The 15193-nt window shown below is 58.5% G+C and overlaps 2 protein-coding genes across 4 annotated transcripts in view; one reads left to right on the top strand and one right to left on the bottom strand.

Moving 5' to 3' along the window:
• Positions 1-13783, top strand: part of DTNBP1 (dystrobrevin binding protein 1) — a 130027-nt gene extending 116244 nt beyond the window's left edge. For 2 of the 3 annotated variants that reach the window (XM_040645074.1, XM_040645072.1), the window contains 2 exons: positions 4842-4985; positions 6013-6369. In XM_040645074.1, coding sequence (XP_040501008.1) covers positions 4842-4985; positions 6013-6230 — 362 coding nt within the window. In that variant the 3' untranslated portion in view covers positions 6231-6369. Of the gene's footprint in view, positions 1-4841; positions 4986-6012; positions 6370-13399 lie in introns of those variants that run through there. The other variant, XM_040645073.1, reaches the window with a different exon arrangement.
• JARID2 (jumonji and AT-rich interaction domain containing 2) overlaps positions 6922-15193 on the bottom strand; it is a 187331-nt gene continuing 179059 nt past the window's right edge. Inside the window, exons 17-18 of the mRNA XM_040645071.1 lie at positions 12186-12293; positions 6922-8872 (exon numbers count right to left, since the gene is read on the bottom strand). Of these exons, the coding sequence (XP_040501005.1) occupies positions 8690-8872; positions 12186-12293 (291 nt within the window). The 3' untranslated portion in view covers positions 6922-8689. The remainder of the gene's footprint in view (positions 8873-12185; positions 12294-15193) is intronic.

Here is a 15193-nt window from a genome sequence, read left to right as displayed (position 1 = left end):
CGAGCGCCCACACGGGTGAAGGCCCCCGAGGGGGACCAGCCGCCCCCACGTGTCCGTCCACCCCCGCTGCGCGTGGACGCGGATGGGCGCTGCGCCCCCTGCTTGCGTTCTCGGCAGGCGGTGTGATCATCGTCCATACCGTCCAGTTTCAGCCGCGTTTGTTCATTTCACTCGTAAATAGATTTCTAGATCTAGTGAATGAATATATGGAAATATATTCACTGTGTTGATAGGTGTTTTCATCGTTTCAAGTTTTTTCTCATTAAAAAACCACAATTAAGGACATTCTCGTGTGTCTCAGTGCAGATGAGGGGAGTTTCTTTAGGGCAGCAGGTCCCAAACGTGAGCCAGCCCCACCGTCACCAGGAGGGCTGCTCACACGGGGCCGGCCCCAGGTGCCCCACTTTGAGATCCGCTTCCTTAGAGTGTATCACGAGTCATCTGATGTGCTTATCGTTATTTTTACTAGATTCTGTCAAACTGCCTTCACCGCGCCCGGAGCAGGACGTGCGTGTTGTGCTCACTCGTCCTTGTCAGCACGTGGTCGAGCCGGAGACTGACAGTTTTGCCAATCTGTATGCAATGACCTCTTGGGTTTTAATCTGCGTTTCCTTGATTGTCCGGCGTCTCACACCCATGGTTCTGGCCTTTGCTGGTGATAATCGGAGGCAGTCGCCTTCACTCGGTCCGTGCGTGGCTCATCGATCCGAGTGGCCTTTGCTCCGTGGGCGTTTGTTTTAAGGGATCAGCTTGGCCCGTTTTACGGTGTGTGGTGTGTCCTCGTGCGCCTGGCTCAGGACTCCTTCCCTCTAGTATGAGCGCACAGGTAGAACTCGGCGAGAACTGCGAGTTCTGTGAACACCCTGCTGGGTTTCATTCGTAAAGTTCAGTGTTTCCATTTCGTCCTTGGCTCTGAAATCCACCCCCACTTGGTCTTTCTGCGGATCGTGAGGGAAGGACCCAATTTCGGTACTTTGTCACCCCAGCAGTCGCCCCCGCCGCTGCCTGGTGTCCCGTTGCGGTGCGCGGGGAGGCTCCTGTAGGCCCGTTCTCCCGTGTGGCCGCGAGCCCAGCTGTACCGTCCGAATTCCCATCCGAATTCTCCCGTAAGCCGCGGTTCTTGGGCGAGGGCGTCTGGCAGCGTCTGCGGCGTGGTGGTGCGCTCGGGGCAGGGGCGTGCAGCCGGACAGACGGACGGCTGCTGGGGGGGCCGTGCGCCGGAACACAGGACAGCCCCACGACAGAGTGTCCTCTGGTCCGGGGTGTGGGGGCCTCCGCTGAGCAGCGCGGTTCTGCGGCGAGTGCGGCCGTGCGCTAGAGCGAGTCCTCTGCACCCCTGCACGCGGGTATGCGTTCTGGCTCCTTCGCGGTTGCCTTGGCGGCTCTTGGCTCTTCGTCCTTCCGTAGAAACGTGATGGTCCGATTACCAAGCCCAGCGAGGAGCCCGCGCGGACGCGGATGCAGCCGAGCTCGGAGCCTGCACGGAGGGAGCACCGCGTCCGCGCCTGGCAGCCCTCCTCCCTTCTCTCTTCCCCAGCGCTGGGGGGAACGTGCCTTGGACCCTGCTGGGGGGCCAGTCCCCTCTCTGTGGGAACAGAGGTTTCCTGTTTCTTACTAATTTTAGCAAGTTTTCCATGGAATCCGTCCAGCTCGGCCGCGGTTCTCCGGTACGTTTGCACAGCGGGGTCCGCGGTGCTTCTCCATCTCGGTGGCACTTGGGGCGAGCTCCGCCTCGGCCTCCCTCATTGATCGTTTGAGCCCTGGACCCCTTCGTGAGGAATCTTACCCAGAACACTCATTTTTAAGCGTTTTCTCAAAGACCCAACTTTTAGTTTTGTCGTTTTCTGTTGAGTCTCTGTTTCATGAAGTTCTCGTCCTCAGTGCTGGTGATTCTCACGTGGTGGTTTTTTGGTTTTTGGTCTAATTTAAGTTGACCATTTGGGCTCAGTTTTCAGGATTCTTGTCTGAATAAGGCAGTCAAAGCTGTGAATGTTTCAGGAGGGTAAAGTTCACCACTTTTAACAGAATTCTACAAGTTTTGACAAGTAATAGTTTCTTCCTGGGTTTTTCAAACTTTCCATTATGATTTATTTAACTTGTGAAGTGTTTAGCAGTGTCTTTAAATAATGCGTGAAGGTGTTTCTAGTTACCGTTTGTTACTGATTTCTAATAAACTTCATTGTGGCTGTTAGAGAATGGGATTTTGATTTTTTTTAATTCAAGACTTAAAAGTCTGTCCGTGTGCTTCCTGTGTACTTGAGATGAGATTGGGAAGGAGGGTTCTGTGCGTACTTATTGCAGCAAGCATGTAAGCTGGGCTGTTCAAGTATCCCCGTCACTAAATTTGAGTTAGTTCTGTAATTATCGAAGAGGTATGTCAAGCCCTCCTTCACCTCATGATTACGGATTTGTTAGATCTTCCTTGTAGGCCCCTCTCCAAGCACAGCCACGCGTTATGTCGTCACACACAGATTTTGAATGGTCCTCCTGGTGGACTGAACCTCTATTAAGTACTATACTTTACCCCAGTAGGTTTGCTTTCCCTTTAAGCCTGTTTTGTTTCCTATTAAAATTCCTGTGTCAACTGTCTTCAAGTTCATCGTTCAGTTACTTTCCATTTTTCTTAAGCTTTTCATTTTTTTAAAAATGTCTTTGTTTTAGGAGTGTTGCCTACGAATGAAACATAGCTAGATTTTTATCACTTTAATTCAGTCTTATAACCTGTTACAACTGGCAAATCTGATTCATTTACATTTACTGGGATTACAGACATACCTGGCTTCATTACCGTCTTTCTTGGTGCTGTTCTGATGCTTGTTAATCCAGTTTTTCTCTTTCCCTAAGCCCTGCTCTTTCCCTCTTCAAGAGAATGGGACAGACAGGGAAGGAGCCTCTGGACCTTTCAAAATTACAGCCAAAGCAAGGCAGTAACCAGAAGGGTCAAGCTGACAGGCCTCCATACCCACAGAAGAAAACCTGCCGATCCCCCACCTTCTGGCAGCCCAGTGGCCGCAGAAGAGCACCCCCCACACCTGACCAGTGGGCACAGTGACCGGTGGGGCAGAAGCAGTGTGAAGCAGCACGATGAGTGCATGGCCGTGGCCTGGTCCACACCCTGGCCGAGTCCATGCTGACCATGTGGCTTCGGATGTTGCCACCTCGGGGGGTCACCTAGCTCTAGTAAGCTGCCCCCCAGTTTAGGGACAGAAATGATGTGCTCTTTACTTTGAATCTTAGTGCTGCCACTAACGATGCCGGGCCTCACGGTGATCCGGTCCTGCCTCCTCCTGGAACAGGGCCCCACACTGCCGGGGCTCCGCGCACCCCGTGCTCCTGTCGCCAGTGCTCGGTCCTCTAATCCTGCGAGCGAATTCCCTGCACTGGGTACTGTTGTGACAAGCTGCCCGGTTGTCTACAGCCTCCCACACTCCTGAGACTCTTCCCAAAACAGGCTTCCTCGTCGCCCAGACCGGCCGTCTGCGGCCGTTCGTGCCCGTGGCCAGAGCAGGTTCACGTGGCGAGCTCTGTCTGAGCTTGATCCTTGATCTTAAATGCCATTTAATGTTCCAGACTAGAGAGGGCCTTCATCTCACCTCTGTGAACTTCTTACTCCGTGGTCTCCGCCTTCTGTGGTTAAAAAGCTGTCAGTCTGATTATTTCCTTCTCTTGCCGCATCGGTCCCTCCTCTCTGATGTTCGCCGGCTGCACTGCAGTGGACGGAGGTGAGGATTTCTTGTGTGTCCTCCTTGGAGGAGATTCTGCTTCCTCAGTCTGGGACGTCAGATCTTCCAGCAGGTGAAACAGCCCCGCGGACCGTTCCCGCTCCCCACCGTCTCTCGTCCTGGAGCCGGGACAGTGTTCAGCATTTGCGTTTCCAGCTGTTTCGGGGCCGCGTGGAGAGCCGATTCGGTCTGGCGTGCTCTCGCGGACTGTTTGGCCCTCACTCATCTTCCATTTAACTCCTGCCCAGAGGCCGCATTTCGGTGACTAAAATGTTCCTATCTGGAAGTTCTTTGGCTTTCTCTCAAGTGTTTGTCTTTTGATTCCTTGTTTTTTTGATTCATCTTTAAGTTCACTAAAATACTTATTTAAATTCTCGGGAGGGGGTGTAACCCCCCGTGTTTCTGCTGCCCCTCGTCATGCCTGGCAGGGCCCCGGGTGCCGGCCGCGCTGGGCCGCACAGAGTGTGTTTGCGTTACTGGGACACCCGGGGCTGAGGGGGTGTGTGTCCGCAGCCAGAGGTAATGTGCTCCTGCCACACACGGGCACGCCTGGGATGGGGAAGCCAACGGGCCTGTGGTTTTCTGGGCCACAGAGGTAGCAGGAACAGGGCTCCAGGCCGGAAGGCAGCCGTCCCCCCGGGCCCAGGCTCCCTCCGCCTCGTCTCCGTGTCCTGTTGCCCGTGGGCCGACTCTCCTCCGGGCTGTGCTTTCACTGCACGGAGTTCGCGGCCCGGCTCCCCAGCCGCAGCTGCCCAGACCGTGCCCGCCGTTCGGAGCGAGGACTGGAGGGAGGTCACCAGGGCAAGGACAGCTTCAACCGGGATGACCAAGTTCTGGGGCCTCAGAACCCCGCTCCCGGCAGCCGAGGACCACTTCCCGCAGCGCGGGGTGGCCTTCGGACCTGGAAGCAGAAAGCTGCCGGGAGGGGTCCAAAGTCACCAAGACGGAGCCAGAGCGCCTGAGCGGGAGGGGTCCTTGTTCTGGTTTAGGAGGTTGGAGTGGCGGGAGATACCTTGTCCCTCGCGAACATGTCAGCCTGGTGTGTCTGCAGCTCTCCTTCTTAAGGGTTAGCCAAGACCGAAGTGTCATTTCCCATCACATCTCTTGGTCTCTTCGCAGAGCCCATGGGCAGCATGTCGTCCATGGAGGTGAACATCGACATGCTGGAGCAGATGGACCTCATGGACATCTCTGACCAGGAGGCCCTGGACGTCTTCTTGAATTCCGGCGGTGAAGACAACCCCGCGCTGTCTCCGGTCTCAGGTGGGGGTGACCACCTGGCACAAACCCCGTCACGCTCACACCTGCTGCCTCCAGCGGGCCGCCCTCCCGGGCCGCTGATCAGACCGCATGGGGCCCTGAGCTCCGCTGCTCGTCCCACGGCCAGGTCTGCGCACCCGTGTGGCCTCACGCACCCTTGGGGGCTCCCATGGCCATTGGAGTTGGGCAGCCGGGCCTGGACGTGGGGCGGGGGCTCCCGCGTGGCTCCCCCCCCCCCAGCATGTGGTTACGGGAGCTCTTGCTCCGTGTGGGCTTCCTGGGTTAAGGACGAGTTACAACCCTGCGGACACTTGTCCTCCGCTTGCTGCCTTCAGCAAGCTGGGTAGCGTGGGAGCTCGGCGGCGGATTTTCCGAGGCCCCAGCCCTTCCCTGGGCTCAGCGTGGGTCAGCCCTTCGGGACTGGGCGGGGTCTGCTCCCTCTGGGGTCGTCGGTGAGCACGCACTCCTGTCCTGCCAGTGGCACACCGTCCCCTCTAGCCTGGGCCACCGTGCCACAGTCACACCCCAGCTCTCTCGTCGCTGCCTTTCACTTCTCCACGAGGCAGCGACTTCTCCACGAGGCAGCGCTCTCCTCCTTCCCGCCACCCCCGGGCGCCGGGACCCGTCTGCATTAGGCCGGGCCACTGGGAACGGCCGGGGTGCTGGCCCCTTTCCCAGAGTCCAGGACAGATAGTGACTCGACCATCTGTACGTGACTTTGACTCCTTTAGGACCTTCTGTTTAGTTCCCATGAAGCGAGAACTGAAATTTCAGGGAGTTTTTCTTAGTGTTGAGTTTACTGAATTACTCCCAAGGATATAAAGAAATCTAGATTACGGAGGGTTACACAGAACGCTCAAAGACATGCAGCCTGCGCCTCGAGCCCCGTGTGTTCCTGGTTTGGAAGGCGGAAGGCTCAGCCCAGGGCCCCCGGGTCCCTGGAACCGTCCCCGTTCCGTCCCCCCCGCCCCCCACTGGGAGGGTCGCCTTCCGCGGTGGTTCTCAGTGGCAGTTTTTCTTCATTTCACAGGGCCCGAGTCAGGGATCGGGCAGCACGGAATCACGCTCCAGGTTCCAGATCCCACCGAATCCCAAGCCGAGCGGCCTTCCTCGCTGTCCGTCTGCACCGAGCTGGCTGCCGCGGCCCCCGGCGATGGTGGCGAGTCCCCCATTGTCCAGTCTGACGAGGAGGGAGTCGAGGTGGACACTGCCCTCGCCACTTTACACACAGATGATAGCGACTCCTAGGTCTGCGTTCGCCCCGCGTGTCCAGGGATCCGCACCGCGAAGGCAGGTGGTTTCATGGAGGTTCTCGGTTTGTACGCAGTTGCCAGTAACGTGTGAGAAACTGTAAGAGCCACTGACAATAAAGTGTGTACAGAAGGGCTTCTAACTAGATCCGTCCTTCAGGCCTTCGGTGCAGGGAGGGCGGCTCGGGGCCCCGCGGAGGGGGAGCCCGCGATCAGGCAGGGCTGGGCCGGGAACCCTACGACCCCGCCCCGGCTCAGCCAGAGGAGGAAAGCGCTTTTGGAGATACTCCCTTCTGCTTCCTCCTCAGTTTGGCTTTTCTGTGCTGAGTAGAGAGCGGCCGTCCTGCGGCTGTCGGCTGTCCCTGCTTTAACGGGAGCACACACCTGGGCCCAGGGGAGCAGCAGCCGTGATCCAGACCACCGCTCCGCTCTTACTCCCGACAAGAGGCCGGCCACCCCGCGGTGTCCCCTTCACCAGCTCCTAGCCCAGCACCTGGGGAGGGAGGACCCGCGGTCACGCTGCACGGAAAGGAGGGGGTTCCCGCGGCCACCGGTGGACAGCAAGGGAGCGAGAGGACAAGGCATCGGCTCCACTCCCCGTTTGAGGGAAGGGGTCTCAGTCCTCTGCCCAGTTAGCAGAGACGAGCCAGCTCGGGTCATTCACTCATCTTCCACAAGACAGACAAATATCCAAAAAACTTTGTTTTTATTATTAAACCTTGTAGTACAAACCTAAAAAGTAAACAAAAAACTGGCAATAAACAACATGAAGTCTTCCCTCCCGCGGGAGGAGTGCAGAGCAGCGCTAATAAATTAAATGTCAAACTGTAAGCCAGAGGCAGAAGTTTACTGTCAAAAAGAGGGAAAGTACACAGCAAGGCCATAAAAACCGGACAACCACATTGGAAAACACTTGACTCTGTTTATGTAATTGTTAAATATTCCAAAAACAGTTCAGTCTTCTGCAACAACAACTGACAAAGTGTATCACAGGGCGCTCCTGACAGTCCCACCGGCAAGCTCAGTGCAACGGGGTGGCTACGGGCTCGCTGGATCCAATTACGAAACAAAGAACAGCTTGTGAAAACAGTTCCCTTTTTTATTCCACACATACTGTACACACAACCGGAGAAGGGCAACAGCTACTCCATTATTATTTTGTTGTTGTTGTTCAGTGATGTAAGCAGCACTTATAAATGTTACAAGAAAAACCCTGTAAGCATCCACTCCACCCGATGAAGAAACGGAAACGTAAGGCTTTTCTTCATCTTGTCCTCGCGCCCTCCCCACCCCCCACCGAGAAAAAGGCTCAAGTATTTAAAACAATTTACAGGCGTATGTACAAAAGGGATGGGATTCTTTTTTTTTTTTTTCTTTTTGTTACAACATGAAGAGAAAAAATAGACAAGATGAGCGCAAATGCATTTTCACATTCAAACAGAACTGCAGACCTAGTGGCTCCGTGTGACCGCCAACGAAACGAACCGAAGAGAGATTAATGCTGACGTGTGAAGGTGGGACACAAGCGGTGAGATGGAGACGGAATGTTAGAAGATTGCACATCTAGGACGAAGAAGCACTTACGGCTTCGATCACTTTTTTTTTCCTTTTTTGTTTTTTTCTTAAGGATGCTATTGAAGGGTTTTTGATAAAGTAGCCAACAGCACCAAAAAATAACAGAATGGATTTCCTAATGAAATCAGGCACAGGTGTCCCTCACGTGACCCCTCCAAGGCAGGCAGTCGTCGTCTTCGCTCTCCTCTTTTCCAAAAACAGATGCATAGTGATGTGCTGGTACAGAGAACCTCGGCGCTCCTCGTCCGCGTTCTGCCCCGGGTTGGGAAACTCCGTCCGCCTTCAGCTGCCATGACCGCCCAAAGACACAACAGGGGGGTTCTCCGGTTTTAAAAATTACAAACTCATTTTGCACATGACAGAAGAAAAGACAGCCAAAGTAAAGCCATTTCTTTTCAAGTTTTGTGTGTGTGCGCGTGTGTGTGTGTGTGTCTCCTATCCCTTTTCCTCTCTAGAAAAATCTGACTGATGGTTTTTAAAATTTGTTCTCCAAACTTCACCCTCTTCAAAAATGGGTTAAAAAGCCTTTTTTCCCCAAGTTACCAAAGAAAACAAAAACAAAAAACAAAACAAAAACAAAACAAAAAAACCGAAAAGGCTTTTTTCAGCCACGGGGGCGATACAAATTAATACAGCCCCTCAAGGGTTTTTAAAACAGTGAATATACGGCAGTTTCAAAAATCTGACTGCAGTATCTAGGTATTCTAAGTACAAAAAAAAGTTCAACAGTTTAATGCTAAAACAAAATTAGTTCTCTAAAACCAGAAGAAAATCTTCTTCAGAGCTAGTGCAAAGACAGCTTGTATCCTACAGCAAGTACTCCAAACTAGAATATAATAATTACAAAAAAATAGATCTCAGTCGACACGGGTGTTGGCATCTTCACGACGAGCTCGAAGCACTTTTGGATGAACTGGAGGATGAAAGCCGGGATGGCGGCACGTCCACGGTCGCTCTCTTGCGGGGCCCTCTTTTTGGTGTAGGTTTACTGAGACAGTTCTCAATGCTGCCGTTCTTACCAGACACTTTGCCACAGATCTGATTGACCAGACTGATGATCTGTTCCTGTGTCGGGTCGAAAGGGAGAGAGAATTAAGAAACCGGGGGCGCACTGTCCCGGAACCACCCAGGGAACGCCGAGCGCAAAGTCCCCGGCACAGGGTGACCGGGGTGGGGGGGGGGCGGGGGCGGGGCCCTCCGAGAACGCGGGAGAACATCGCTCCGGGACAGCGAGGCCCTCTCACTGGCCGCGGGAGTAGAAGGCCTCCCTTCTCGGAAAAGCTCGGGCCCCGGCGTCCGCAAGCCCCGGGCTCAGGGCCCGACAAGGGTGCTCAGAGCCCCGAAACCCATGAAGGCACGGAACTCCGGCCAGGAGGGAGCAGAGTTGCCTTAAAATGGGTCCACACACTCAGCTGACGCACACCTGCCCCCCGCCACGGAGCCCGAGACGAGCACGGTGACAGCAGCAGGACGCCGTCGGAGCCCCGCTCCGCCCGCAGCGGGCGTGTTTGCTGCCCACATGGTGACAAGGGCCTGAAGCTGTCGCGCCCCAGCCACCCCGACGCTCGAGCCTCCCCTCGCCGGGTTGTGCAGACACATACGCTTGTCTGCTTATAAATATTTCCGGTGCTCCCTTCTCAGCGAGCGGGAGCCCCTTCACTCGGCCTGGCGTCAAGGATGCGTAACAGCCGCACACTCCGAAGCTTCCAGTTATACAAGAAACCGTGCGCCGAGACACCAAAATGGCATCTGGCCTGACCCGCAGGTCACGAGCACCTGCTCTAGACCAGGGATGAGGGGACCGCGTGGGCACGGGGAGGCCTTGCCTTTACTCCAAGGCCCGGGGGTCAGCGGATCCCAGGCTGGCCGTCCAGCCCCAGGAGGCGGTCAGCACAGGGGTGCAAGGTGTTAAACATGAAGTGAAAACCGTCTGGAAAGAAAGTGAAAAGCACGCTGGAAGGAGCAGGGCCCCCCGCTTATGAAAGCGCCGTCTCGCCACTTTTTAAAGCACTTACGGCCAAGCTGCTCGTCGAAGGTAAATAGAGAAGCTTCTTTAAAAGCTGCTTCCAAGTGGCCGAAGCCTCCTGGGGAGCACGGGGCCAGGGGATGCCCTCGCTGCGTCCGGCCTGGTCCCAGCAGACCGCTGCCAGGAGGCCTTGCAGGACCCGCGGTGTCCTCACAAGCCATTTCTGAAACCCAGCCCAGAGTGAGCAATTCCCCAGGTAACACACACACACACACACACACGGATCCAGATTTTCATTTACTAAGATGAGGCCGCTGGCAAAGGAGGCGGCTTCGAATGCCCGTCTTACTCCTCAAAACCAACGATTACACTTCAGACGAACCCGACAGGCGGGCTCCTCTGTCCAGTATTCCGGTCACACGCTCCACCTGGATGCACAGAACGGGCTGGCGACGGAAGAGCCCGTGTTCCGTAGCGCCCCCCAGGCGTGCGGGCGACGCCCCCTAGTGCCAGCGGCTGCGCTCTGCAGGCGGGCCAGCGGTGTGGCGCAGCGGGGACGCAGAGCACTTGCTGCCTTTGAAGACAAGCCCGTCTCCCTTCAGCTGTCCAACCTCCTTCAGGCGAGGGTTTACCCCTCTGACTCACAGCCCGAGCCCCGCAGACGCACCACCCCCTCCCTAGTCCCGCTTGGGAGCAGCCGCCTGGGATGTCGGGGCGGGGGGGCTCAGGAAAGAGGCTCCCCCCGGATGTGGCCCCCAGGGCGGGGCTCTCTGCAGGGAGGGGTCGTGACCTGCACGCAGCCTGCGGGAGGACCCTCTCCAGGACACAGCGCAAGGGCCTGGCGAACGGTGACCCAGCACCACCGCCATCTGAGAGGTGAGCCCTAAAAAGGGCTCTGGGCGCATCACGATGGGAGAGCTGTGCCCCCGTACCCCAGTAGGCTGCTGGGGAGACGGGCACGGACCTGCCGCCTGTGCGGGGACAGCCCCAGGCCAAGGACGCCCGCTCTCCCCACTCAGCACTGCCGTCTGTGGCGGGCCTGACACACTGGGGACACAATCGACCCACAGAGCCGGGTTTCGGATGGCATCCGCTGCTGATGACAACGGGCAGCTCTCATGGAACCAGGGGAAGGGACAGAGGGAAGGACCACAGGGGACACACAAGCGCAGCTGCCTGAACAAGGACAGAAGCTCAGGCGCGGCGACAACTGGCCAGACCTAGGATTCGTTTCGAAAGTGGAACGGGACTTGTGGAGCTGGGTGCCGGGGGCGGTACAAATGCTCCATGTCGAGGGCCCCTGGTGAGGACAAAGCCGGGTCGCAGCTCCCAGCGCTGGCCCTTGGCCTTGTGTGTCGGGGGCCTGCTGCCAGCCCTGCTGGGAGGTGCTGGCGGCACCTGCACCCGGGTTCTCAACTGGGGGTGGGATGGGCGCTCCTGTGAAGACCGAAGACGCCAGCACAGCACGGTCTGCAGCGCCTCTGAGAGCCACGGAAGGCAGCCGAGCGCCAGAAGCACCCCCGCTGGCCCCGGCTGAGGGCTGCCATCACGTGCTCATTCCTGTGTGAGGACACGGGTGCAGGGGGAGTCTCTGGTGCACTGACCCCGCCAGACCAGAGAGCACCCCTCCCCTGCCCTGTGGGCAACGCACCTTAGGGAAGGGACAGCGAGCTGGCATGAGGACAGGGCTGCAGTTGGCCGGGCCAGGGGCTGGGCTAATTCCCTTCTTTGTGTCTCAGAGACTCCGTGGGGCTGCAGAGAGGAAGGCCGCTCTGGCCCTGTCCCCAGAACCCCAGAATCGGGCTTCTCTGAGGAAAAGACCAGAGACTTGACTCTGAGGCCCCCGGTGCAGCCACGGCTGCTCAGCAGTGGCCCACAGCCCCCCTGGGGACAGGGACGGGGACGAGGCCCTGATGTGCCGGTGCTGCCGGCGCCACAACCAGCCCCCCAGTTTTGTCTGGCCTGTGAAGGTCGTGCACAGGTGACCCACGCCCCCCCCCCCAGATCTGCACCCCAGCCCTGGCTGTAGGGGATGGCACTGTCCCCGGTTTCCTTATTAGCCCGGCCCGCCAGCGTGGCCAGCACCCACGTCCCTTGGAAGCACAGACGGCCACCACCGTGCAGATGCTGTGCAGGGGGAGGGGGCTCCGGGCTCACGGCCACAGAGCTGCTGGTCACAGGAGGACCACACCAGAATGAAACGAAGTTGGTCAAAGCCAGGAAATTTCTCATTTTAGTCCCTGGGACCCTCCAGGTCAGGTCGGACACAAGCTGGACCTACACTACTTTCCATCCCCCAGTCGGGCCGGGGGCGAGCGCCCACCACCCCAGTAGAGCAGGGGCCAGTCGCCATCCCCCGCGACCCCGCTCTGAAGGCCAGAGCCCGCAGGCGCGCCCCCAGTGCGCACTGACCTCATCATAGCGGTACATCAGCTTCAGCCCTCGACAGGACTTCTGCTTCTCCACGTGGCGCAGAGCGCACTCCAGGCAGAACACCACGTTCTCGTTCTCCTGCACGACCTGCGGGGAGAGCGCCAGTCCTGAAGGGCGGAGCGCCGGAGCTCCGCTGGGGACGGGCCTGGCCCCCACCTGCCGCTCAGGGCACGCCCCGCCCTTGAAAAGACCGGGCAACAGGCGCCGGAGTAGCACTTCCAACCAGGAAGGGAGTAAATAACCATCACGCCCCCTCCGGCTTTCGGCCGCCTACAGACCGGAGGGCCCAGGAGGACGCGAGGCCCGTCTGGAAGCGCTCAGCCTCGGGGGCTTCCGACGCCTCGTGTGCACACGCCACCGCGGCACGGGGGCTGGCAGAGGGGTCTGGAGCGGCTGCGCAGGAACGCCCCCCGGCCGCTCTCCCCCTGCTCTTCAGTGGCCCGATCAGTTCTGGTTACCCGGAGGGTGCCCCCCAAAACTCCAAGCACCTGTTCTGGGCGATCTGCAACCCAGACGGGCCCCTCCCGGCAGTGTGCACAGAGGCCTCCAACAGCGTGAGCGCAGGCCCGGGACCCACGGACCCCCAGCGCGGGGGATCTGGACTCTAGAGCTGCGTCGAGCGGGGGTCCTCGCCCCTCCCCAAACCCTAGTCCTGGTCTCCCAAGTGAATAAAGGGAAAATGCTGCCTGAACACACGAGATGCAAGAGGCTCACAGGCCTTTTCATAAAAATGCAGGGAAACAGCTGGTAAACAAGCTGCGGGAGGGAGGCGCTAACACAGAGAGAAACGCCTCACCTTTAGTAAACACACAAATCTTAGGACTAATCCAAACAACGAAAATCATAAAATAAAACTTTACGTACAAATTCAGGAGAATCTATGCTTGCTTAAAACATTGGGGCTGCTGGGAAATGCCTGGTGACAACTCTCAGGGCCCGCCTGTCCGCATGACAGCTTGACAACAAACCCAGGGGAACCGGCCCAGGCCCCACACGGAGGTCGTGACAGCGCCGTTCAGGCTCGTGGGAATTCCCGGGAGGCTCTCCCATGGGAGCAGCTCCATCCGGGCACAGGACGACCCGCACAGGGCTGCGCGGCTTTCCCGAGTGATGCTCACTGAACAGTTTCAGGATCTGGGGAAATGGTTATGACCTTCTCTAAGAGCGCATGGCCCTTGGTTTTATCTTTCTAGAAGTACCTTGGAAAAGACCAGACAGAAGAAAATACAGATCTTCCTTGACTTACGAGACGGTCACGCCCTGATAAGCACACTGAGAGTTCAAAACATCCTCAAGCTGAAAACGCACGGAATGCTCCTAACCTCCCGGACACGGCGCTCGGCCTGGCCCACCCGCACGTGCTCGGACACGGGCCTGCGGCTGGGCAACGTCGTCCCGCACGAAGCCTGGTTGACAACAAAGTGTTGACGATCTCCCGTAATCTCCCGAATGCTGTACTGTCAGAGTGAGCGCTGCTCCCCCTGGTGAGTGCAGGGCGCCCCGTGCTACAGACAGGATCGCACTGCACACTGCTGGGGGCGGGGGGCTCAAAAATAAAAATCTGAGTCCAGTCTCTACTGAATGCGTACCACTTTCAGACCATAGTAAGGCAGAAAAATCGCAAGTCCGACCATGTTAGGCTGGGAGCCATCTGTAGGTCAAAGGGGCTGTGTGGTTGCTGTGGACTCTGACGTCCCAGCCACACCCCGTCCACATGCTCAAGTCCCGACCCCCAGTACTTCAGAAAGGGATGGCATTTGGAGACAGGGCCTTTAAAGAGGCAACGGAGGTAAGCTGAGGCCCTAGGGCGGGCCGCGTCCCATGAGGGCTGGTGTCCTTACAAGGGGTGAAGGTACAGGCACACAGCAGGGGGGGCATGTGAAGACACAAGGAGAAAGTGGGTCATCTGCGAGCCACGACAGAGCTCCGCCTTGGTGACCACCGACCGGGCAACCCCGACCTCGGACTCCCAGCCTCGAGAGCTTCGAGGAGAGAGATGTCCCTCGTGCAAGCTCCCGTGGTGTTTGCTCCAGCGCTTTCAGACTCAGCGGGGAGCAGCTGGGGGTCCCTCTTCCCTTGCAGGGCAGCCGGGCAGGCGCTGGGGGACATGGGCTGAGGCGTGTCCCACAGGGCCGGCGGTGCACTTCCTCTGGCACAGGCGGGGAGGTGCACGGCGGCCCAGGCCCCTGTGCGGGAGGCCGCCTGGTGGGAGGCCAGGGCCCCGCCAACGCCCCGCTGCCCTTCTGCCAGGGGTTCCGCTCTGGCCGGGGAGCCTGGCGGGACGCAGGAGGCCCCTCGGGGGTGCTATGGGCGCCGAAGCGGGGGGAGGGAGGCGCAGAGTCCTAAGAGCCTGCCTTGGCCAGCCCAGGAAGCGCTCCCACCAGAGGCCAGGAGGCCGCAGACAGAGCTGCGCTGCTCAGAAACACGTCTTCACTGAAGACAGGTTTGAGTCGTCACCCTGGAACCTGACAAGGCAAGAGCCGAGGACAGCCGAGGACAGACGGGGCCCACGTCCCCTCCGGAGCAGCAGCTAGGGACGCACGGGCAGGGGCGTAGGGAGCAGGGCAAGGCCCGTGCCCGACCCGCGGCCACCACGGCCACCTGCACGCTGGAGCCCCCCTCTCCCCGCCCCGGAGGCCAGGCATCCCCCAGGCTCACCATGGACAGGTAGCACAGGTGCTGGCAGACCTGACACCTCCTCTCCGACGTCTCCAACTGCAGCCACTTTCGAGGCTTTTTCTTGCCATCCGCCATGGCGCCGTTGCTGTCGTGGCTGCCGTAGCGGGCGGACGAGTGGAGGCCGGCCTCGAACAGCTGCCGCCGCTGCCGCAGCTCCGTATCCCTGCGCACGCGGAGTGGGGCGTCAGGGGACACGCGCGCCCCTGCCCGCGGCCGGCCTCGCCACAGCTACGAGGAGCCCGCCCCCCACACGAGCGAAACCCCGCGTGCTGCCCGCCAGCTCTCCCCAGCCTCCCCGGGAGGGGGCG

This window comes from Ursus maritimus, unplaced genomic scaffold, assembly GCF_017311325.1.
Source record: "Ursus maritimus isolate PB19 unplaced genomic scaffold, ASM1731132v1 scaffold_30, whole genome shotgun sequence".
Taxonomy (NCBI): Eukaryota; Metazoa; Chordata; class Mammalia; order Carnivora; family Ursidae; genus Ursus; species Ursus maritimus.
Note: the sequence above shows the minus strand (reverse complement) of the source record. Positions and strands in the feature narration are given on the sequence as shown.